General features: G+C 37.8%; 1 protein-coding gene across 3 annotated transcripts in view; it reads left to right on the forward strand.

Annotated features, from left to right (window-relative positions):
- The window catches only part of LOC128855260 (torso-like protein), a 36,876-nt gene extending 13,018 nt beyond the window's left edge, over positions 1–23,858 (forward strand). For 2 of the 3 annotated variants that reach the window (XM_054089999.1, XM_054090000.1), the window contains 3 exons: positions 16,012–16,286; positions 19,811–20,242; positions 22,749–23,858. In XM_054089999.1, the coding sequence (XP_053945974.1) occupies positions 16,065–16,286; positions 19,811–20,242; positions 22,749–23,156 (1,062 nt within the window). In that variant the 5' untranslated portion in view covers positions 16,012–16,064 and the 3' untranslated portion in view covers positions 23,157–23,858. The remainder of the gene's footprint in view (positions 1–16,011; positions 16,287–19,810; positions 20,243–22,748) is intronic. The other variant, XM_054089998.1, reaches the window with a different exon arrangement.
- Positions 23,859–26,385: the final 2,527 nt, after the last annotated feature.

The raw sequence follows: 26,385 nt of genomic DNA on the forward strand, positions 1-26,385 counted from the left end.
GAGCTCATCCACCAAAAATTCTGAGTTGAGGTAGGTCGTTCGGCTTCAATTCTTGCACTAGCTGTATTTTGAAAGGCTTCACACCTAAATCCTTTTGCAAAATTTTCCACGTTGTAGAGTAACAGAGGCCCAATTGATGCGAACGGCGACGAATCGATAATTGATGGTCAGCATTAACACTGGCCGATACAGCTGCGATATTTTCTTCAGTTCGCACTCTACGTAAGCGTGTTGGTGGTTTGATGGCCAATAATGTAAATTTGGTTTTAAATTTAGTCACAATAGCTCAAATAGCCGCTTAAGTGGGTCGATTGAACTGACCATAAAATGGAAGAAGCGCGCGATAAATTTTCTGAACTAAACACGCATTTTTATAATAAAATTCAATGATTTGCAAGCGTTGTTCCATTGAAAGACGATTCTTGGTTAAATTATAGACCAAACTGAAGATGTTTGACAGTGAAACAAAATACGAAATGGCGTCAGCTGTTTAAACCAACTGTTTAAAAAGATAATAGCTAAAAAATCACCCGTTATGTATGCACACGTACATACATACACACATATACATACATATGCATCTGTGTACAAACTCGCATATTAGTCGCCTTCGATAGCACAAAAATGTGTAATAGTTATTCCTAATTTTTGAAAGTATCGCAAATTTTCAGAGAACAAAGTGACAATTCGATGCAAGAAAGACCTTTATTTTGTGTTGGAGAAAATTCAGCCAGCAACTAAAAATTATAATTATCGATCCATGATCTGAAAGCAAATAACTGAAATTTTTGTAAACAAATTTATTTTTGATTGTTGTTGTCGATGTTGTATTTTGCTGTTAATTTTGTTGTTGTATTTTGTATTTGATGTTTTATTATTTTGTTGTTGTATTTTGTTGTTCTTTCTGCTGTTGTATTTTGTTCTTTTGTTTTTGTTGTTAGTGTTATATTTGGTCGTTGCATTTTGTTGTTGTTGTTGTAGTAGTTTGTGTTGCTGCTGTTGTTTTTGTTGCCCTATAGAGTTCGTTAACTTCTTTTTTTTTTCAAATCACACAAAAGACAACATAAAATCAACCAACAGCTTAATTTAAGCTATCGCAGTACACATATAAAGCCTGAATGATCGTCATATCTCAAATATGTCTCTCTGACAATATAGATTTGTAATTTTTTAGAGCTGAGAGCACTGCCAGCTAATGCTCTTACTTTATACTTTATACTAAATTGTTAATTTCTTTAATTTGGCTAATAAATGATAATAATAATTTTTTTCCTCTCTTCTTGTGAGAGAATTTTTATCTACACTCTTCATTTGAATTGATGGCTGGTGACGGCCAATTTTGTTATCGAACGCAGCTATTGTCGCTTACATGTATTGAGCGATCTTTTCATTTGTGGCGTAAAATTTTTGATTCAAATTTACAATTGTACAAGGTTACTCTGTCGTTTCTCATTATTCGTCGCCCGTTCGCTACTTGTTGGGCCATTCCGTATGTATGAGAGTCAACTCGTAGGGCGCAAGACCTAGCCGCCGATGACGGCTTTTGCATGCGCAAAGAAGATTGCCGCAATGATGGCAAATTGCTAATCAACCCGCAGACTGTGCGAAATGGTTGCTCGTTAGTTCGTCTGACAGCCATTTAACAGTCAACAGGCTACTGGTTGGTGGATGTTTGGGTGGTCGCCAAGACGTTACTGACATTTTTAAAAGTCCACGTGAATTATATGCGGTCTATTCCAACTCATTGTTCAAGACCTTAAATTGCAGGCCGACCGAAAAGTAAAGATGCAAAAGCGCATACTCATTGTGGTGTAACAAAAAGTTTTTGAAAAATGATGACAATAACATTGCCATTCAGAAGCATTGGTGCGATCATAACAAAGCAATAGTTTTTCATAATCACAAGTAAAGTACAGGCACAACCAAGGTGGTGTGGAGTGCATTGTACAAATTTGCTTAGTGGAGCACTTGACAAGTGAGCGGAAAAAATGCCTTATAGCTGCTTCTTTCGCCTTTATTCATGGCCAATGCGAACTGGCTGGCAAATGTATGGAAAACGTTTTTTTTTAGTTTTTGAGTATGTGTATGTGATTTTTTTTTCAGCCACAATATACGCATTATTAAATTGTTGAGTAAAATATGCATGTAATGCGGACATATGAACTTAATAACCAACGAAATGCCTGGCAGCCAAGAGTACTACCAAGAGATATTGTTGAAAGTAAACACATCCAGCATATGAGTGTGGGACAATTTTATATCCTGTATGTAATGACTTGCATGCCTTTGGATTTACAGCATTCAAATAAAACTTTAAAATAGATGCACTGTTTGGCTGCCAATTTCTTTTGACAGCGCGTAAAAGGCTTGAAAAAATGTGATTACTTATACGAAATTTGTACAAAACTCCATTATTACATGCGACTCCGCTGGCTGGCTACTAACCACTCGACCTCAATTTATAGCTGAATTTGATAACGCAATATACACAAACGCTCGAATAATTACTAATTTGGCGAAATTCGTTCTGAACATTTATGACTTTACTGCACAGCAGCAAGTCAGCATTAATTTTCAGTTGTATGTACTTTCACATATGTACCTACCTGCATGGAAAAAACAAAAACAAATAAAATATAAAAATAAAAAACAAAAACAAAAATAATATAATATAAAAAAATAATAGTAAACTGCGTAGCTCTGTAAGTGCACTTACTAATTAAGATGTGGGGCCACATATGGCTTACAGATCTAAGCCGCCGCTGAGGCCTTTCTTCCTCATTCGGTGATTGTATTACATTTAGCTACTGAAAATATTTACTTCGTAGTCGTTATCGCAATTGGTTTCGTACAAGTGTACATACATATATTATATTTCCAGCTACTTGAATTTATTTTCGCAAATATAAATGCACATTTTTGTACATGCGTACATATATTTCTTGGAATTTTTGTTTTACTACGAATATGATTCGATTGTGTAGCAAAGTCTCAGTTTGATGAAATTTCAGCATTCTCAACTGATATCAGCGCCAATTTTCCCATCTTTTACTAGGTATAAAGTCCTCTAAGCTGCATATGTTTATATGCTTGCATTTACAGACACTTGTGCTCACATACTTAAGTCACTTAATATTTTTATAATATTTGTAGTGCATTTAATACTTAATCTTGCTCATTAATTTTTTATAAAAATATAGTTCATTGTATAATAAAAACCTTTTTAATCAAAGCTTCAAGCTTCGTAAGAAATTCACAAAATTAAACAAATTTCAAAAAATATTGCCATTTAAAACCAAGCGCCAATTAAAAACAAACAAAAAATCAAAAAGTAAATTTTAAAATTTATGTTTCATTTATGTTTCTTCGTTATGAACATGTATGCACTTTAAAAAAGTCTTTTATTTTTTAATTTCTGAAAAGACTTTGCGCGTGAAAAATCTTTATACTAAATATTCTTCTGATTCGCTATAATCACTCTTCATCTCCTTGAATTGCTGTGTCTTAAAATATTATATAAAATTTTTTCGTTGGAGTACGAGAGCTCTGAAATGAAATTATTATGATTTCAATAAAAATTTATGAAATGCTCAAACAAAATTCAGTAATCCTGAACGACATCCGCGTTGTTCACGAAATTATATGTAAGGTTACTGCTTCATTGTTCACAAAACGCGCTCACAAAAGAACTGACAAATATGCAAAGAACAACGCGTTAGAATAAAATAAACTTTTATGTTTTGAGCTCTTTTTCGGCTGCAACTTCACGCACTTTAAATACAGTGCGAATGGAAGCTCAATCAAAACGCAGTGGTTGTCGCGCATTTTTCACTATGTTCGAAGTTGTTTTTCTTTGCCTTCTACACGTCGCGTGTCTTTCGTATGGAAATAAACAAAATTGCACTCTTACAGGACAGACGAAATGTAATGCAGAGAGGGCGGTAGGCGCCTAGCACCTACTTTGCTATCCACATGTAGTGCTGTGGTGGCAAGAGACCCAAGCAGAAAATGTTGACTCTGTTATCAGTATAAAAAAATGTTACAAATTCATGGCAGCAGATATTCATTAAAATAAATGTCCTATTCGTTAATTTAATGAAAAATATATTTTTTTATGTTATTACTGCAAAACATAACGCGCTCATGTAAATCCCAAAGGATCTTTTGAATATTTTCTAAAGGAGTGAAAATTAAAAAATTTTTGGCCAGAGTTTGCTCGTTGTTGTTGTAGCAGTATAAACATTCCATAAACATGAACGGGGAATCCTACTGAAGTGTAAGTCCGTGGCCGGCTATAAATCCGGGTCATTCCGGTAACGTAGAACCGACTGTTGTGGGAAGTCCGGTCGTTCTCCAGTTGTAGTTATATCCGCCGATTGGCGGATATTTTAAATATAAATTTTACTGTTATAACAAAGCCAAATCTTCCGATTTCTGATGCAATTCAACTTGTTTAAGTGACTGACATTAATTTATCTCGTTTGTTTTTATCGGATTTATTTTTACATTCTCCATAGTTTATAGCTCTATTTCGCATATAACTTCAACGGCGGATCGTTGGAGGTGTTTTTTCATAATTTTTCACGGCACCATGTGAGAAGTACTAGAGCATCAAATGTCAGCTGCGCTGCACGGAGTTAGTGCGCCAACACAGTGGGGTGGAAAGCAAGTTACACTAATTAAAGATGTTTTTTGTTTTATGCAATGTTGAGTACTTGGATAAAATAGTACCACCAGCCAAGATAAGCCTACATTTTTGAAAAATGTGTACATATATCTGTATGTACGTATGCACATATTGAAATCGGATATCAGAAAACTTCTGAAAATTACTCCTCCTTTCACACTTAACGCTCTGGTAAACTGCTATTTTTGCCATTTTGTTTGTTTAACGAGCTTTGCGCATGCGTTTCCTGGCATTATTTTATTGTGCTGGCGCGTACTACACGCACACATTAACAAATACATATAAATATCATGTGGCGCATTGAATACGAGCGGGAATTTTGCTGGCGATGCAACCGGTTTGTCCAAGTGACTGCAGTTTATTATTCACTATCGAATTTACTGTTTTTCCTCGGCTCTTTACTTTGTTGTTTAATTTTTTTCTCGCTTTGCTTTTATTTCAACTTTACAATGTTTGTTGTTTGTTGTTTATAATTGTCTGCCAATGCGTTAAGTGGTATTTTTTTCTTCCAGTTTCATTAGGAAACAATTTGCATGCTATGCTAAACTTTTGGATATTGTCTGGCCCGCATTGCACTGGTTTAGGCCAGAGTCGCTGCTTGGGCACTCAGCTAATTTTTTTGTGTGTTTTTTTCGCGTCCGCATTTGCTCAATTATGAGTGCAAACAAATGAATTGTATGTAAACAAAATGTATTTTTATGTACCCCATAGCAGATTGGACTGTCTCATGACTAGGTTTTTGTGATTATACCTATCCGGTCTCTCTATTCGCTTATTAATTTTTTCAACTACACTACCCGGACTACACCGCATTAATTTTTCACTCATTTTGATATAATTTCTGCCCCAGAGACTGGATGAGTACGCGGAACAAATATTAATAGAGTGAAAGGTCGGCGACCGACCAAAGCTTTGTAATTTACCAAATATTTGAAAATATTCTTGATTATAATTTCAATCTGCATGCCCTCTTTATAGATTTTCTGAAAGCGTTCAATAGTATTCAAAGAGTCAAAATTAAGTACGTGCTACGCATACAAGGAATACCAAAAAACTGGCTTTGCTAGTATGGCTCACCCTCACTGAGACCTATTTCAAAGTGCTCTTACAAGGCAAAGCGTCTAATTTATTCAGAGTTGAAACAGGAGTAAAGCAAGGAGAGGCGTTGTCTCCACTTGTGTTCAATCTGATCCTAAGATACATATACATAAGATACATATTAGGGTGGTCCAAAAAAAATTTGTATGCTGCCGCCCCCCAAAATAGTAAAGAATGAAAAATAAAAAGACCCGTATTTTTTTTTTTTTAATCAGACCATATTTAATGGTGCCGCCGGGGCTTTGAAATATCCCATGTATTTTGCATGGGAAAAAAATACTTTTTCGTAGATTTCATGTAAAAACCTGGAAAATGAATATATTTTAACCGGATAACTCAGTTTCTCTTCATAATTGGTCAGGGAATAACAACCAATTATGAAATAATTAATTTTTTTTGTATTAACTATTTTTTATAGAACCCCAAAAAGCCCCCATAAAACGAAAATCTTAGAAAAAATCGAAAAACAATATTTTATATTACTTTTATGATATTTTTTTGTGAGATTGGTTGTTATTCCCTGACCAATTATGAAGAGAAACTGAGGTATCCGGTTAAAATATATTCATTTTCCAGGTTTTTACATGGAATCTACGAAAAAGTATTTTTTTCCCATGCAAAATACATGGGATATTTCAAAGCCCCGGCGGCACCATTAAATATGGTCTGATTAAAAAAAAAAAAATACGGGTCTTTTTATTTTTCATTCTTTACCATTATGGGGGGCGGCAGCATAAAAATTTTAATATAAATTTTTTCCCATGCATTTTTGGACCACCCTAATACATATACTATAAAAATATTCATTAAAACTTCCCAAATATGTGGCTTTGCTGATGACTTGGCCATCCTTGCGAGAAATATGAATGTTCTAAAAGAAGTATACCAAGCAAGCCAAATAACACCATAATTCTTTGGATCAAAAATTAATGAAACGAATTAACAAGACGAAATACCTCGCAAGACTTAACACGTTGAGAAAATCGCTACACCTCACTATTTTTCTTCTTCTTGATTGGCGCTATAACCGCCAATTTTATAACCACGATTTTTAACAAAGCGTCAGTTTGACACAGTACACAGAAACCAAGTCCTTCCCCAACTGATCTTTCCAAGGCAGAGGAGGCCTTCCTCTTCCTCAGATACCACCAGATGGTACCTCATCGAATACTTTCAGAGCCGGAGCGTTTTCATCTATTCGGCGACATGACCCAGCCCACGAAGTCGCTGGATGTTTATTCGCTGTGCTATGTCTATGTCGTCGTAAATCTCATACAGCTCATTGCTCCATAGCCTGCGGTACTCGCCGTCACTAACGTACAAAGGCCCAAAAATCTTCTGCAGCATCGTTCTCTCAAACACTCCAAGCCCTGTCATCGTCCAAGCTTTTGCACCTTAAATATTTAGAACCGCTTCTCAGTAGAACGGATGGTAGAACGATTCCTGTCCAAGACCGTGTTCAGGCTGCCAACAAAGCATATTTTTCATAAGTCAAACTGTTAAGAGGCTAGCTCGTGAGTAGAAGAACGAAAATCAAAATATATAAAACACTGATTCGACCAGTGCCCACATAAGGATGTGAAACGTGGACACTGAAAGCAGATACAATCACACATTAAGTATAGTGGAAAGAAGAATACTGAGAAGAAGACTGTGCCCAGTACGAGAAGGAAATGGTTTTTATCGCGTCGGAAGAATTCCGACAAGGTGAAAACATCATGCCGTTTGTTAAATCGCATCCGATGGGGGCTAGGATACGTTTGCAGAATGCCAGTAATGGTGAAAAGCGAAGAAAGACGCCGCGGAAGAGATTGTTCTAAGAAACATAGAAGCAAATGACTACCGTAGTATGGCTATGGACCGATATGTATGTATGGTAAAAAATTGTGGAGGAAACTATGACGATGTAGTCCAAGCAACATGTACTTAGACAATAGACCTCTTCTATTCGCCATTTCCCCGCTCGCTATCTCTATGCTGGATTAACTTGACTAAACATTTGCCTGCGAAAGCAACAACAAAGTTATCGAGGAAGATTCGCCGCTAGCGAGTATGGCTATAGGTCGTTAGGCGTTACTGCTTTACCAAAACATGTAATTTAAGGCAGCTCTCTTCCCGCGTTGCATGCATATGTTCATTTCTACCAGTTGCTTCATCTATTCGCAACTTGCTAACTCTTGGCGAAAAAAGAGGCCCTATATTACCATCTACTATTATGGCTTACTTAAGGCGAAATAATTAAGCGAATCTTGATATATTATATTTATGCTTAATATTTCATGGCAGTTGCGAGTAGTTGCGAACCAGTAACTTTATGAGACTATCAACTCGATATGCTGGGGTTTTAACATACCTATTTTCGTGTTAGAATAATGACTGTACAAGTTGTCAACTGTGTTGTTAATACATGGTTCATTCTTAGTTATTACTCTACGTTCACTTATCTCCAGTATGTGTGTGTGTGATATGGAGTATAAAATCAACACAGTGGGCATATTCTGTTGTAAGGTGAATTAGTGAAGTTTACAGTCCAACACAAAGCCAATTAAAACAGATGCGAGTGATGACGACGATATAAATTATTTTAACCCATAAATGCAATGGGATGGATGAAATTAATTGACCACAAAAATATCTACAAAAATGACTCAATTTTGTTTCCTCCATTGGTTCTTTGTTTAATTTTTGCATAATGCACAACAAATATTGGCCAAATATATTAGTATAAGTAAGGAAAGGGATATATTTCGCAAAAACACAGATATTCATGTTTTATGGTGTCCCGCTTCTGGTAATTAATTTTTATTAACTGTATAAGATAGATTCTGTTGTTGTTGTTATTGTTGTAGCAGTAACTTTGCCCTGTCAGTGTAGTGTAATCACCGGTTGTCTTCGTCTAGCTCTTCGAACGGTAGGCCCAGGAAACTAGCTGTTTCGAACTGTTGGGTCCAGAGGGAAAGGGGTGTTAGATGAGTGGATTTGACGGGGCATGTGAAAAGGGATGTGTCGTGCGGGATGCCTTCACATACCGGACATATGTTTAGTATGTCGGGGATGATTCTAAATAGGTAGGAGTTTAACCTGCTACAGTATCCAGAACGTAATTGTGCAAGGTTACGCAGATCTCACGGGGGAGCTGAAGTTCCTCGTCTGCAATGGGTGGTGGTTGGACACCTATAGCGGCATTCGGGGGTCGGGAGCTTAAGAAGGTGGTAAGAGTCTGGCGATGAATGTCGTTAATTGTCTGTCTGTATACTGTCCGATCCAGTAGCTGTCGGTCTGTTTTATCTTGGATCTCGTCCGCGTAATTGAGGAAGTACCTGGGAGGCGGCTCAAGCTCAAACAGGCGTCTGCATGGGTGAGACCTGCGGTAACACTCTACCAGGAACTGCTTAATGAGTAGTTTATTATATTCCTTTACAGGGAGCATATGGGCCACATCATGTAGATGTTGTAGTGTGGGCATCAGAAGACATCCCGTCGCAGTCCTAATGGCTGTGTTTTGACACGCTACAGAGCTTCGTCCACTGCGAATCACTGGTTCCAGGTGACCAGACAGGCGCGGCATAGTTTAAAATCGGCCGGCTTATTGCCTTAAATGTCGATAGCAACATTTCTTTGACTCTGCCCCCAAGTACTGCCGGCTACCGATTTGAGGACCTTGTTGCGGTTTTGGACTTTAGTAGCAAAGCGGTTGTATGCGCTGAGAAGTAGAGCACTTAAACTAGCCCTGTCTAGTGTACCGTGCGTTTGATTCTCTTCATCATCGCTTCTTCTTGTCGTAAAATACAATATTAGCCCAGAAGTAAAACAAACCTTATGGCATTTGCTATAAGAATCTCTGCACCACCAAATAGTTTTGAATTATTGGAAACCCCAGTTCGCTGTGTGTGAATTAATAAAGGATATTTAAAAAGTGACATGTTGGTGAATAATTCCTAGAAGGAACCTTTTTGTGCCACTTTTGACATTTGTCAAGTAGACAGATGTACAATTTTACAGGACAGAAAAACGAGTTAAAATTATTGAAACTTATTATGAAATTGGTCGAACTTTAAGAACTACATGTCGCAAAACTTGTGATTTTTTTGGTATAAATAATCATCCGAATGAGCCGACAATTCGAAGGTTGATGAAACAATGTCAAGAAACAATGTCAAGAAACTTGTCTTGTCGAGTGTGGTCTGGCAGACCAGAGCCTAAAATCTGGACGGTCTATCGGGAATATTCCTGCTTTAGCGCAAAGTGTTGCTGAACATCCTCCAACATAGATATCTCGACGATCTCAACAATTATAGCCTAGACAGACGGCGGCATTAATCGAGATTATAGGCGCAGTTAATTCTGATTAAAATTGTAGTCTGACAGACGTTTGTTACACGGATTAGTGAACAGCTGATTTGCTTATTGGAATGGTTTTGGCAGTAAAAGATGGCCGCAGGCAGTATATACGGGTATTAGGAATAATTGTGTATTTATAAAAATCCCAAATTACTGCTCCGAAATATTTAAACAATTAATGTAATTTCGAACGTGTTAGTGCAAACTAGCATTGCATTCAGTCTTTCTTGTTCTTCTCTTTAAAAGTTTCATTACTTTTCATTTACAATAGATATCAACTGTCCCCTAATCCGCTTAAACTATAAGAATTAAGTATAGTTGCCAATCCGCATTAGTTGAACGGAATTCCTGATATAATTATAAATTAAGTCGTTAATCCCGATTAATGTCAACGTTTGTCTAGGTTATTAGGAATTAATGAATCGACTGTTCGGCGGATTTTACCTGTACGTTCATGGTGAACATTTCAATTATGTCATTTTTCACATATAGTTCGTAAGATTCCAGTTTTCAATAAGAAGAGTGAAACCTGGAAGAATCTAAATTTTTGCATGCCTTATTTTGAAAAGACCTCATAAATTCACTTACCGTCTAAATTTAAAATATCCTAAATAGGTAGAGTCCAAAGTTCAGGATAACTCTTTATTTATATCTGTGCACTTGAAATTTGTTGTATACGGACTAACTCGCCATAAAAATGCACTCGCCAAAATGGATGAACTCTGCGGAAAGTGGCAGGTCACTATTTACTGGATACAAGAACACAAAGGAGAAAGAAGAAAATGAGAGAGCCGATGAGCTCGCTGAGGCAATTATTCGCTTGTCCAGATTGAGCACGTGAGAAATATAGCCATCCCTCTTTTTCTGAAAACGAAACTAAATGAGGAACTAGCTCTGGAAACACTCTCCCTCGGGAATATGGGAACACTCACCCTCGTACAAAACTGCCAAAATTATGCGACCGACTTGGAATACAAAAACAAACTTTATTTTATCACTGTCTAGGAAAGACTGCAAAATATTGGTTAGACGGCACACTGTCTCCCCCCCACATCACGAAGCCGAAATGGGATTAGGCCAGAGCGATTCAGGTAACACTTGCAACGAAGCGAGTGCTAGGAGTACTTTGGAACACCTACTTTGCCACTGCCCTGCTCTTTGTAGGAGGCGACAAATGTGCCTGTGATCAACATATTTTTCATTCTTGAAGGCTGTTGCTGACAAAAGGCTGAACGGCTTGTGAAAACTCACGAAGACGTGCATTAAGAATTACACAAAATAGTAATTTGACTCCAAATTCATTGCACACAATGGGCCCTAGAGGTCTAAGTGAGATCTTTTTACAGATCAGCCAGCACTACCTAACCTACCTACTGAGATAAAAAAGTGTGAAACTATTGATAAGTTTCAAGTAAAATTATTTTTATACTGTAAAACATTGAAAATGAAATATTTATGTAACATTAAATTTACTTTAGGTCTTAAAATACCTTACAGACCGAAATAATATTACAAAACACAAAAACAAAAAAAAAAAAAACAAAAACAAAACATTTTAAACCACATAACTTACCTTTTTCTGCACGGTGTAGTTTTTGGTGACCATCACAATTTTTGTTATATCCGAATTCCTATGCAAACCTCTTCCGCTTTGCTCGAAAGTAAAGCAAATATAGTCTCACATATTTTAATTTTTAATTTTTTCTCTTCTATTTTTACAATAAACCGTTTTTAATGAATATTTTCAAGTGTGTGAATGTTTGTATGTATATACATATGTATTTAAAAAAGTGTATATATGTTTGTGTTTGTCGTTTCATTAATGTCAGTCGCGCGTTGCTGATGATATTAGTGTTGTTGTTGGTGCATTGTCGTTAGTTTCGGACATTTGTACTTTGTGTTTTTTTATTATTTTAGTTTCAGTATTTTAATTATGTTTTTATGAAGCTAATGACAACGGTTATGAATTCCGATGGTGGTGGTGATGATGATGGCGATGCCAATGTAGATGTCGATGGTTCACCGAATGTCAAGTTTAGCACCGCACGATTCACGGTCAATTTTGATGCTGACATTAACTACATACACACATATATACATACATACATATGCATCTATATATGGTATACAGGTTCATAAGCGAGCTTAGATGTATATATTTGGTTGACTAATTTTGGCAGCTATAATTGCACTTCTCCTCGTTTTATGGTGTTTGACTACAAATGATTAAATCTACGAGCATAAATCATCAACTAAAACAAGAAAATATTCTGCTAGAAATCTCAGTGTTAATAGGCGATTTCCTTGTATCAACGCAGTGTGTCAAAAATACAAGTCTTAAATTTTTAAAAGTGCACAAGCAATTAAAGAGAATACATTAAAGCCATAATACTTTTAGTAATTTATTGGGTGGGCTTGAAATTACTTTTATTAAATCTCGAAAAGTGATGGTTAAAACTGTTTGAAGGTACGCCCATACATACATTTTGCCTTTTTTAGCATTGAAACGAGGCAGCAAATTATTGCAATCAAAGCCTTAACATCCTTCATTTGATAGTCACCATTGTTGATCAGGCTTAATGCGAATTATACATATGTATGTATGTACGTTTATGAAAGTATAAACCACTTTGTGCTAACAGCGGATGGCCCTCGGCAAACGATGCCAACAACAATTTTCAGAGAACAAAACGATTTGTGACTAAAAGTGAAGTGAGAAACCCCCCAAATCAGGCTTCAATAATAAAACCTTGTCCAATTACAGTCATATTCACAGAGAGAGAGAGCTGTTTTAACATAATTTATAACATTGGCCGGTAAATAAGTACATACATTCAAATATTTTATTCTCGTATTAGTCATACAGCGATGTTTACGCCCTTTGACTTCGTCATCAGAAGCAATAACCGCTTGAGTGTACTTAAGGGAAAATTTGGTTATGCGGCAATATTTTAAAAATGTTTCACATCTTTTTGATAAATAGGGAACAATAATTAGGGGAAAAAGTTCCATTAGAAGTGCCACAGAGACTAACAGTGGCAGCAACCCAATTTCGGAAACTGTTGATTTTTTTTAAACTATATTCTCAAAGGTGGCCGCCGCCTTGTTGTTTTTGTTGCAGCAGTATACTTAAGCATATCAGTGTCGTGTAGATTACCGGTCTAGGAAACTTGCTGTTTCTACAGGTTGGGTCCAGAGGGAGAGGGGTGTTAAATGAGTGGGTTTGATGGGGCATGTGAAAAGGTGGTCAGTGTCGTGAGGAGTGCCTTTACATACTGGACATATGTTTGGTATGTTAGGGTCGATTCTGGATAAATAGGAGCTTAACCTGTTACCAAGATTACGCGAATCCCTCTGGGTAGCCAGAGCTCTTCATCTGCTATGAGTGGTGGTTGGACTCCGATAACGGCATTTGGGGGTAGGGAGCTTAACAAGGTGGTAAGTGTCTCCCGAGGGATGTCGTTTATAGTCTGTCTAAACACTGTCCGGTCCAGTAGTTGTCGATTTGTTTTGCCCTGGATCTCGTCGGCGTAATTGAAAATGTGTCTTCTGACGTGCCCAGGAGGCGGATCTGGTTCAAACAGGTGCCTACATGGGTGAGACCTGCCGAAGCACCCTAGCAGAAACTGCTTGCTCAGCAGTTTGTTGTGCTCCTTGAGAGGGAGTATCTATGCCTCGTTATGTAGATGTTGTAGAGGGGACATTAGAAGGCATCCCGTCGCCGTCCGAATAGCAGTGTTTTGGCAAGTCTGAAGCTTTGTCCACAGCGTAATTTAGAACCGGTCAGCCAATTGATTTGAATATCGCCAACAACATTTCCTTGTCTTTGCCCTAAGTACTGTCGGCTACCGATTTGAGGAGCTTGTTGCGGTTTTGGATTTTAGTAGCAATTGCGGTTGTGTGCGCAAATAAGGAGAGCAAACTGTCGAAAGTAACTCCTAAAATTTTGGGATTGTTAACAATCGGTATTGGTGTGTCGCCTACCTTGACCTTGAGTTACAGTTTGACCTCATTTGTCCAGGTGGTAAAGAGGGTCGTCGGTTACTTATTGGGGGAATGTTGTAGATTCATCGCAGTAAAAAAACGAGAAAGGTGGGTGAGGTAGTCGTTTACTTTGGCGCACAGGCCATGAATGGCATTGCCGGACGCCATTATCCTACAGTCGTCGCGCTTCCATATGTAGAAGTTGAAACGCAAGGGTGGGAGAACTCCACGTTTTGCTTTATCTTCTTCTGTTTGATGAGGTTTCGCAATATTTTCGACGAATGTCGACCGCTCAGGTAGTTCGCGGACCACCTCTTCAGCCCCGGCGGAAGTGTCGACTGTCGAAATGTCTGGCTGACAGAAGAAAGCCCTCTTCAAGTCCAGCGCTACTAGTCCTTTCGCAAGGGCGGTTTTGGTTAAGCCCGCGGTCGATCTGTGTGCGGCCGCCGTAGTTGTTGTTGTTGTTGTTGTTGTAGCAGTAACTTTGCCCTGTCAGTGTAGTGTAATCACCGGCCGCCGTAGTCGAATGGATTGGTGCGTGACTACCATTCAGACTTCGAATGTCAGTGAATCAGGAAAATGAAGAAAAAAGTTCCTTATAAAAATATCTGTGGTTCGGAGTCGGCTTAAAATTGTAAATCTCTCCATTTCTGGAACAACAACACACCGCACGCCACAAATACGAGGAGGAGCTCGGCCAAACATCCAAAGAGGGTGTAAGCGTCAAGTATAAATATATATACTTTCAGAGGAACTCTTTCGAGGCATTACTTTATGAAAATAATATCTTTGCCATTTTTTCAGCATTATTTTAACTTAATCTTCTTATGTTGCCCTCATTACATAGTTGCTTCATTTGTCTCTACAGTTAACTCGTTGCCGCTGTTGGAATCATATTTCCAACCTCCACGCACGCCTATTGGATTAAGAAATTCGTAGGTATATATTTTAGTTAATTTGTACATGCATTTCGTTTCGGAAAAAATTTGCTGATGAGACATTTTGCGCAGCATTTGATACATTTTTGAAAATTTTGCAAACGTTTACCTGAATAAACTTTACTTTTTACATGAGAAGTTTGGACGCTTACATAAACGCAAAATTGATCTAAGCGTGTGTCCATCAACGTATTACCGGAATTGAGTTGTTTTAAAAGCTGATTCTGAAATCTTGTTTATGTATAAAAATCAGCGCTTTAACAGCTCCAAATACATGTGGAACTTATTTACAATCGAACGAGGTAAACAAGTCATTGCCACGTTACACCCATTACCAAATAAATACTTATTTCTTAGTATCCCAATCTGCAATTGCGATTTTCGTGCTCGTACAAGTGATGAAAATATGGCTTTTTTGAAAGTTCAGCAAAAACCCATACATCTGCTGCCAAATGCAATGCTCGTGTACTACTTGTATACATAAGCAAAGCCTTTATACGTATGTAACTAAATTTACTTAATTTGGAACATTTGGTGGCAAATATTTTGGACGGCGTAGGTTCGTACTCGTACAAGTTTCTGCTTAGTGACCTTACAAATATCGCAACATCCGATCAGTTTATTAGACTTTTTTTTATATGGGCATACATAGGTTTTTTTATTTTTTCTACACATGTACACATTTTAGCAGCACCGGCGCCTTAGATAAGTGTGCTTGTGTGTGACATAGGCACAATCGGTTTTGGGTTCGATCTCAAATGCTTTCCGATCTTCCCATGAGAAGATACGGCAAACCTCTGTGTGGGTTTCCGCCATAAAAACAATTTGCTGTTCAATTTATGCTACAACATCAAAACCATGAGTTGGATCATTATTTATTTATTATTATTTTATATACCCGTACGAGTACAAAAAAATGTAAAAGTGCAAGTTTTTATTTTCTTAATTTCTTCATATTTGCAGTTTCTTGGATTGTACCACATACGTTTTTATGTTAACTTTACGCCGAATGAGCGATGAAACTGGATAATGGTTTATGTTGGCTAGTGGCACTGATTTTCGTAGCCTGCAACATTTCCTCAGGCGACACTCGTGAGTCACAATTGCGTATCGGTAAGGCCATCAATATTTTCGTGCGCTATGGCTATCTGGGCATATCAATGCGTGTCATTCCTTACAATGACAGTTACGAAGTGGACAAATGGTTGTTCAAGGAGCCGACAAAGTCTATTTATAAGGTAAGCTATATAACACATGAAAAGTCCCGGGATAACAAAGAAACCACGTTTAATTTTGTGTGCAAAATTAGCTTCATTCATCAACGTAATTTCCATCACGAACAAGCGCCGCTCTAACATTTCAATACCACTTTTGTAGAACGATTTATCTTTTGCCTCAAAATTACCTCTTAATTCGAGCGAAATTTCTTACCGGCGAGCATTTGTATAGGTTTGCGAACAGTTAGTAGTAGCTGGAAAAATTCGAGTCCGAGAGGCTTTTGTCTGATATTTTGGGATTGTTTTGCTATCAATTTCCAACCGATTGCCATGATATGTACATTTTTGGAAAGGGGGAGTCTTACCTAATATACAATCAAAATTTCATCAAAATCCGACCAAAATTGACGGACTTATGGGCCCATTTATCGCCAAAACTATTCAAAAAAATTCGAGTTCGAGAGGCTTTTGTCTGATATTTTGGGATTGTTTTGCTATCAATTTCCAACCGATTGCCATGATTTGTACATTTTTGGAAAGGGGGAGTCTTACCTAACATACAATCAAAATTTCATCAAAATCCGACCAAAACTGACGGACTTATGGGCCCATTTATCGCCAAAACTATTCAAAAAAATTCGAGTCCGAGAGGCTTTTGTCTGATATTTTGGGATTGTTTTGCTATCAATTTCCAACCGATTGCCATGATTTGTACATTTTTGGGAAGGGGGAGTCTTACCTAACATACAATCAAAATTTCATCAAAATCCGACCAAAATTGACGGACTTATGGGCCCATTTATCGCCAAAACTATTCAAAAAAATTCGAGTTCGAGAGGCTTTTGTCTGATATTTTGGGATTGTTTTGCTATCAATTTCCAACCGATTGCCATGATTTGTACATTTTTGGAAAGGGGGAGTCTTACCTAACATACAATCAAAATTTCATCAAAATCCGACCAAAACTGACGGACTTATGGGCCCATTTATCGCCAAAACTATTCAAAAAAATTCGAGTCCGAGAGGCTTTTGTCTGATATTTTGGGATTGTTTTGCTATCAATTTCCAACCGATTGCCATGATTTGTACATTTTTGGGAAGGGGGAGTCTTACCTAACATACAATCAAAATTTCATCAAAATCCGACCAAAACTGACGGACTTATGGGCCCATTTATCGCCAAAACTATTCAAAAAAATGCGAGTCCGAGAGGCTTTTGTCTGATATTTTGGGATTGTTTTACTATCAATTTCCAGCCGATTGCCATGATTTGTACATTTTTGAAAAGGGGGGAGTCTTACCTAACATGCAATCAAAATTTCATCAAAATCCGACCAAAACTGACGGACTTATGGGACCATTTATCGCCAAAACTATTCAAAAAAATTCGAGTCCGAGAGGCTTTTGTCTGATATTTTGGGATTGTTTTGCTATCAATTTCCAACCGATTGCCATGATTTGTACATTTTTGGAAAGGGGGGAGTCTTACCTAACATACAATCAAAATTTCATCAAAATCCGACCAAAACTGACGGACTTATGGGCCCATTTATCGCCAAAACTATTCAAAAAAATTCGAGTTCGAGAGGCTTTTGTCTGATATTTTGGGATTGTTTTGCTATCAATTTCCAACCGATTGCCATGATTTGTACATTTTTGGAAAGGGGGGAGTCTTACCTAACATACAATCAAAATTTCATCAAAATCCGACTAAAACTGACGGACTTATGGGCCCATTTATCGCCAAAACTATTCAAAAAAATTCGAGTCCGAGAGGCTTTTGTCTGATATTTTGGGATTGGGCTGGGCTGGAAGCCCAATCTGGCGAATATGGCGGATGTGGGGGCAATTCGTAGTTCAATTCATGTAGCTTTGCCTTTCTTTTGATTGAGTTGTGTCACGGTGCATTGTTTTGATGAAACAAAACAGTGAGCAAACGCGACACAAACTTTGAACAGAGCTTTCTCATAGTCAAATGCTCATGCAATATTTAGTCTTGCCATAAATTCTGTGACAAATTTTACACAACATACGGCGAGAAGAAAACATTCCAGAACAGAGTTCCGTTATTTTTGAGTCTGTTTGTATGCATTGTCTACTCATAAATTATATTCAGTTTCGTGGCAAAGAGAGAAAGAATTCGCTGAAGCAGAAAATCAAGTCCAGGGAAAAGAATGTATAGACCAGATGCATGCCAAGACTAATTAGAGATGATCTCCACAAGAAAGCCTTTCGTCGCTTAACTGGCCATCTTTTGACAACGCGCTTGAAGAAAATTCGACTCAATCAATCAACAAAATTAGACTTAGCAGCTTTTTCGGTAGCTCGCGGTCAACATCCATGAGAATATTCCTTTCACAAATGATAAAAGGTTCACCGTTGAAAAAGTGTTTAATAAGCAAAACTATAAAACCGATGCTAAAACTTCTAAAGACGAAAAAAATTTTGTTTCAAGGGTTCAAACCTCCGTAATGGTTTGGTGGCGAGTGTCTTGTGAAGGCATTACATATCTTCATTTCTGAGAAAAAGGGGTTAAGACCAGGGCAAAAGTGTACTAGAAAGATGTCTTAGAAGGCGTGAGGAAGCAATAGAGCAGTACTCTCTTCGATGGAGAGCTTTCGATCTTCCTGCAAGATTCCGCTCCAGGCCATAAAGCAAAAACCACCCAGCAGTGGCTAATAACAATATTCCTGTAGATTGTCCGTCTGGAAGTCAAGATCTGAATCCATTGGAGATTAGCTTAATGGGCTAATCGTTTGAAGGCTTGTGTAGAAGCAAATAGTGACCATTTTGAATGAAAATTTAATTTTTTTAATATTTACATAATTATATAAAATTAACTTCATTAAAAAAAATATTCTGACGAACTCAACTTGTAACAGAACTTATGGCAGAGCTAAGTTAAAAGCCAACGCGTTCCTTTGATATATTTACAATGACAGCTATCTCATGCAGTGTAAAATTAAAACATGAAATTCTTTTTGATCCATTGTTTTGAAAATAACAAAAGTAGCGTCACTCTTAGCACAATAAAGCACGAACTAATGAATAGAATGACATCAGAATCAGATTTACGAGCCTCCATTTTTGAAGCAGTTTTTTCTTTCTATTTAGAATTTAGGTTCTCAGTATTTCCCAATTTTGTTCAAGCGTATAGCGTCCCCTTTCGTAAATGTCAAACCTTTAAGTAAATTATGAACACATTTGGCATGTCATTTGTGTTACCATTCTCAAAAAATAGGTGGTTCAAAAAGCAAACGCTATATGACCCACCTTGTATAATACCGAACCTTCAAAATCAGCGAAAAACTAGATATGGTTGTAGGAATAAGAGCTCGATTAGAGCGACAAGATACCATTTGTGTTAGCAAAGCTTTTCATTCAGTCTTCAAGTTCTGCGTTGTTTTTTTTTATACATATTTAGAAGATTATTAAATAAAGAACCAAACGATTATTCTTCCGTGTAATCAAATCCCATTTTAGGATATCACTAATTCTGTACTTACTGCTGCACTTTTACTTACAATACTCAACATTTTTTACAGGATCTAAGTTCTCTCAGCGAGAGCCGCGAAGATAATGCTCCAGGCATTTTTCATGGCGACTTTCATATGGAATTCTGCGATAATCGACGCCAACTGTATCAAGCTTACTTTCGGGATTTTACCGTTGAACGGTTAGACAAGCCGTGGGAGGCCTTTACCGGCGGTTGGTTCGCCGACAATGCAGCCAAAAAGCTGGGTATCAACACATCCTACATACAGGGCGAATATTCCTATGTGCTGGTACGCGTTGTACGCTTCCGTGAGGTGGGAAAATTCAAAGAAGATATACCACTGAATCAGACGTTGGAGAATGATGTGCGTGATCGCATTAGTGGCATAACAGCGGGTAATGTCACAGGCGCCATAAAATTTATGGAATCGTGTGGCACACACTACGTCAACTCCTACACGACAGGGAATTCGTTGTATCAGGTGAGTGCTATTTCCTGTAAATGTGTAAATAAGTATATATACATACATATATGTACACATACACTCATGGACAGTAAAATAGGTGTGCGATATTTTGTTGTCGAATGAAAACACAGTAAAAAATTAATAAAAATGGTTTTATTGGTTTGAAAAATATTCTCCTTGGAACTCGATACACTTCTGGATTCGTTTGAACCAAATTTTAAAGCACTTTTGGCATTTAGAAGTCGATACTTTCAAAATGAACTGTTTAAAGGCTCCAGCAGCTTCTTCGTTGAAAAGCGTTTATTCTTCTTAATTGGCGCGATAACCGCTTACGCGATTTTGGCCGAGTTTAACAAAGCGCGCTCGTTTCTTTCTCGTGCTAACCGGCGCCAATTGGACACACCAAGTGAAGCCAAGTCCTTCTCCACCTGATCTTTCCAACGCAGAGGAGGCCTTCCTCTTCCTCTGCTACCACCAGCTGGTACCGCATCGAATACTTTCAGAGCTGGAGCTTTTGTATCCATTCGGGCAACATGACCCAGCGCGTAGCCGCTGAATCTTTATTCGCTGCGCTATGCCTATGTCGTCGTAAAGCTCATACAGCTCATCGTTCCATCGCCTGCGATATTCGCCGCTGCCAACGTACAAAGGTCCAAAAATCTTGCGCAGAATCTTTCTCTCAAATACTCCAAGCGTCGCTTCATCGGATGTTGTCATCGTCCATGCTTCTGCGCCATACGTTAGGACGGGCATGATGAGAGTCTTATAGAGTGTTAGTTTTGTTCGTCGAGTGAGGACTTTACTGCTCAGTTGCCTACTTAGTCCAAAGTAGCACTTGTTGGCAAGAGAGATTCTGCGTTGGATTTCAAGGCTGACATTGTTATCGGTGTTAATGCTGGTTCCTAAATACACGAAGTCTTACCTCGCATTTTATTTTTGATGCTCGGAAACAAAACGAAATCATTAGGTGTCAAATCAGGGCTGTAAGGCGGAGGGATGACCCATTAATTCGATCTTTTGAGTGTTGAAAAACTCTCTTGTGTGAGCCGACACGTTAGAGCTCGTCGTGTTTTGATGAAGCGTGATTCGTTTTCGACGGCTAGTTTTTTTTTACTTCTCCGAAAAATTGAGTTGTTTTAGTTTCTTTGGAGGTACCGTTGATTTTCGGAAAACACGGGCGAACATTTGATTTTGGATACTTTTTCTGCGAACTACTATTGTTGGACTAAGCTCGCCTTGGAACACCCATACTGTCGATTACTGTGTTGTTTCCGGCTCTAATGTATACATCCAAAATTCATAACCTGCTATGATGCCATAGACGTGCTTTGAACTACCGCGGCTGAATTTTTGAACACTTCTTTACACTACTCGACACGAATCCGAGTTCTTTTTTGGAAATTGTCAAATTATGCGGTATTTCACGAAAACAAATTCTCTTGACGACCAAATGTTCATGAATCAACGCACAGCATCGGTAGTCTCTGTCACGAGAACTATTTTTGGACGGCTTTCATGAAATTCATCGTGCATGGATCGACGGCCATGTGGGAGCTCATTGTACCAGCATTTCACAGTGGCTAAGTGGCATGCTTCAATGCCAAAAGTAGCAACTTACTTCTACTTCTTCAATGCACTCGGGCCTCTATAATCTCTATAAATCCGTAATAAATTATTGCATGAAAAGGCGAAAGAGGAATTGTTCCATCTTTTGAGCGAGCCAAATTTTGCATCTCACAGAAAAAAGAAAAAATAAAGCTCGTGCGTGAAAATGTTGTATATAAGTTTATACTAAAAAAAGACAAACTTTTCGATAAAAACAGTTAAGCACAGCTCATACCACGTAGTTTTGCAAAGGCGTCCTTGAAAAAAAAAATTGTCTAAAATCAACGGTATTCTGTAGCCATTTGCAACTTATCATCAGCAATTAGAGCTCGAGATGAGCCAGTGCTTCAGGTACAATAGCTCTACTCTTGCAATTATCTTTTTATTGCCTACAGAACTGCATACCAAAAACTATTCTAAAAATCTGATTAAAAAGTTTGAAATTTTGTTAAAAATTTAAGGAATTTTTATTTTCACTTTATATGGTTTGCATTGTGCAATGCCCTCAACTTTTATAAAAAATAATAGGCAGTAAATAAAAAAAAAAACTCGGAATATACTAACCTGGGAATATACTCCAAGCAGGTCCTGTAGGGAGGAAGTCGAAACAACAAAATATGTGCTGACATCTTGCCTAACACTGATGCTTAAGCGGGCCAAACACCCGTTTACCCAGAGTAGGAAATAAAATTCATTAAAATAGGACAAATACTAATTTTAATTGAGGAGTTGTGCACACAGAAATACTCTGATTCCATGAAAGGGAACAATAGATCTTTCACGTAATATCCATAATAATAGTAAAATAAACACAAGTAAAACTAATTTATGGCATACGAGTGTATGTATTTATGTATATGTATGTAGATATGCAGCCATCATAAATAAATGCGCTTTTGTTCTTCTTTCGGTTCAGGTGTTTGTCTACACACGCAAAAACTACCAAATGATTAGAGATCGCATCAAATCGAAGGGATTGAACAGCCTCTCGAAGAAGGATCTTTACGATTTCTTTGCGCCATGGCATGCCGTACATTTGGGGCAAATACGTTCGGCGAGCGCCAATGCAACAGTGGAACGGTGGGCACGTCGAAAACTGCAATATGAGTACTATGTTGTCAAATATGTAACCCTGCTGAAGCTACACGGGAATGGCACACTACTGAAAGCACTGGATAACCTCTTAGGCAACGATGCGATTCTGCAATTGGATCTGAAGTCACTGAATGTTATATTTAGGGATGAACCTGAAAAGCGGAGTTGGTTCAACGAAGTGCTAGACAATCAAATGAAGCTTTGGGAAGTCAACATGCCCATGAACTGACGGTCGGTCCAGACAGTGGCTATGTACGGTACAGCTGGTTGCGAGGATTCGTGAGCCACCGTAAATGTTCCTAAGTCGTTCGCGACTACACTATGCACTGTTGCCATTCGTTTGCGTAGCCGTAAGTTATGTACGAGTACTATGTATATATTGTAGTAGATATGTATGTACATATGTACGTGTGAGTTCAATGTTGAAGTGCTTGGCGATGGTCACATTACTTTAGAAAACACGAATCGTTGTTGTTGACCCCGGAGGCTGCAATAATGCTTTTTCGATGCCTGTGATAGTTTTAATTGATTTTATTGTTGTAAATTAAGTTAGTCCTTACTTAAGTCATAGCATACTACTGTACATATTTACGAGTATGTATGTATGCATGAATGTATGTATAAATAGCGAAGGTTAGATAAGATTAGGGGGATATATACGTAAGTATAGAGGTAATTGTTCATCTGTAAATGTATGTACATATCTGTGTAAGTTTGCATGTATGTATTTAATGTTATGTGGAATTCGAAACGGGACTTGTATAATTGTATAGGTAGACTTACTTACGAATATGAGTTAATAATTAAATTAGTGTAAGAACGATTTGTTAAGAAAATATTTGTAAATATAAAAATTGGAGGTTAAATAGATGAGAAATCGCGAAGGATTGTCTTTTTTATTAACTGTCTGCATGTGAGGTCATTAAAAGTTAGAACATAAAAAAATTGCTACAAATTTTCAAAGATTTCTACAAAACTACTTTTTTGTTCGTAAAAAAATTAAAAATTTTGTTTTTATGAATTTTAAGACAAGTACGTATGTATAAGGCAATTATGGGTAAAATATATTTAGACAGTGAGATCGTTTAAGCGTACGGCGGAATATTAAGTAAATAAATAAACATTTGGCGCTTACAACCTTTATGAGTATTTGGCCGAAATTCTCCTTCTACTTGAGGCGTGCGTCTCGATGTAGTTTCACAAATGGAGGGTCCTACTGTTTTAAGCCGACTCCGAACGGAAGTTTTTATAAGGAGCTTTTTCATGGCAGAAATACACTCGGAGGCTCCCGAGTGGCGACCGCTATTAGAAAAAAATGTTTTTTATAATTTGGTGTTCCATGCATGGATATTCGAACCTACGCACTTCCGAATGGTAGTCACGCACCAAACCATTCGGCTACAATGGCCGCCCATAACACGGCGGAATAATAAAGGTGGAATAATACTCAGCTAAAGGTTTCTTTGTTCAGTTCCTGGCATTTAGCTGCCTTATATTTTACAATGTTGCCTTTTTTCGGTGGAATGTTTTATGTGCTGCTTCTTTAGAGACATGTAAATTTAATTAATAACCGCACATTAACCATCAGAGCGGTGGCAGAAGTCTTCAACATTGCTTACGGATCCGTTCAGGACATTGTAGTGAATGATTTAGGCTTCCGCCGTGTTGCTGCAAAGTTGGTCCCGGAGGCCCTGAATTCCATACAGAAAAGGGACCTGTTGTTGTAGCACCATAAACATTTCCCATACTTACATACGGGGAATGCTGCTGGAGTGACAGTCCTTGGCCGGATATAAATCCGGGTTGTTTCGGGAACGTAGAACCGACTGTCGTGAAAACGAAGACCGCTTTGATAACGTCAAATACATGATTTTCAAGGCTGAATCTGATCCAACACAAACGCTTCATTACTGAAGACGTGACATGTGTTCGTGAGTACGACACGCAGTTCATACATTCGGCGAGTGAGTGAAGAGCTCAGGATGGACTAAGACCAAAAAAATCATGTCGTTTTCAGTCAAAAAGAAAGCGATGCTCGCGGTTTTAAGGATTTCTGGGAAAACAACTCGTGGATTTCGCTCCAGAATAACGCACCGTCGCACAGTGCCATCATTAGCCGTGAATTTTTGACCAAGAACGAAACGAATACCATTAAACAGCTATCGAATTCATCTGATATGGCTTTCTGCGATTTTTTTCTGTTTGAACGAGTAAAAAAAAAAAACACTTCGGGAACTCGTTTTAACAGCCGAAAGGAAGTAGTGGAAAAATTTAAGATGGCTCTGATGATGGAGTTCTAGAAATGTTTCAAGAGTTGGCATAAGTGCGTTGCAAGTTGATGCGGAGTACTTTGAAGGCCATAATATACTTTTGAGGAAGAAGCTTGTATTTTAAATTTTCTGAATATTTTCCGGGTTCTTTTTCACCAAGCTGGTATGGCGTAATTTAGTTATAACATATTTGCATTTTTTTTCTACTCTATTTCGGCGACTGAAGTATTCTACTGGCCATTCTAAACCAAATAATCTCTCTTATTTTTAATTTTAGTTATTAATAATCCCCACTCAAGTGTTTTTTTTATTTGGGTATGAGAAATTTATTTTTGATGCTTATTTTGCTCAAAACCTCCCTCTATAGAGAATAGCATCACTTAAAACCTGCAGTTTTTGACATTAATACAACTGTGGTGCCAAATTTTCCAATTTTGGACTATTGAGTTTACTTGATTAACCTTCGAAAGCTATATATCTAAATAAAGTATAATATAAACCACAAATAAGTTTACAAATCAGAAGCAAACTTTCTAGTTTTACGATAGAGATAAACTTTTAAACTTAATTTTCAACACTTTCATTTTTACACATTCGTGTTTCTAGCGTAATGGAATGAAGCTTACCTGGAATTCTCTAATTACATTGTACAACACAAAAAAATACAGGGTTTTGACAATGGATTTCGATAGAGAGCAGCAAAATAAGCAGCTAAATAAATGCCTTCTTGTGAAAAATTAGATTTCGATCTTGACCCCAGTGCCTGAGAGTAGAGAACGCAGTTTGTTTCTACTTGGTTAGGTCTGAGAAATCAGAGGCCTGGACTCGATGATGGATTCACTCGAAAATAGTCGAAGAATGCCTCACTTCACTTTAGATCGCATCCCAATTCTTTCATATAAGGTTTATCTTGCAGGAAACTGTGACGCGAATGAGATGGTTAGACACGAGGTAGCTTTCCCGCGAAAGCAGATGATTGGGATCTCCTTTAGCTATCTGCGGTCTGTTCATGAAGATGTGGGCTTCGCGTAAACTCAGCGAGCACTAGGAAAGTATACGAACTAGTAAAGTCGCGAAATCATTCTAGCAACGTGTGGAATGGAAGTGTTCGAGGGATCTTCTGAGGTTGACAAGATCTGAGCTCCCGAATTTCGAGAGCGTCCTCTACGAAACACTATCCGTGAGGCA

The sequence above is a fragment of the Anastrepha ludens genome, chromosome 2 (assembly GCF_028408465.1).
Source record: "Anastrepha ludens isolate Willacy chromosome 2, idAnaLude1.1, whole genome shotgun sequence".
Lineage (NCBI taxonomy): Eukaryota > Metazoa > Arthropoda > Insecta > Diptera > Tephritidae > Anastrepha > Anastrepha ludens.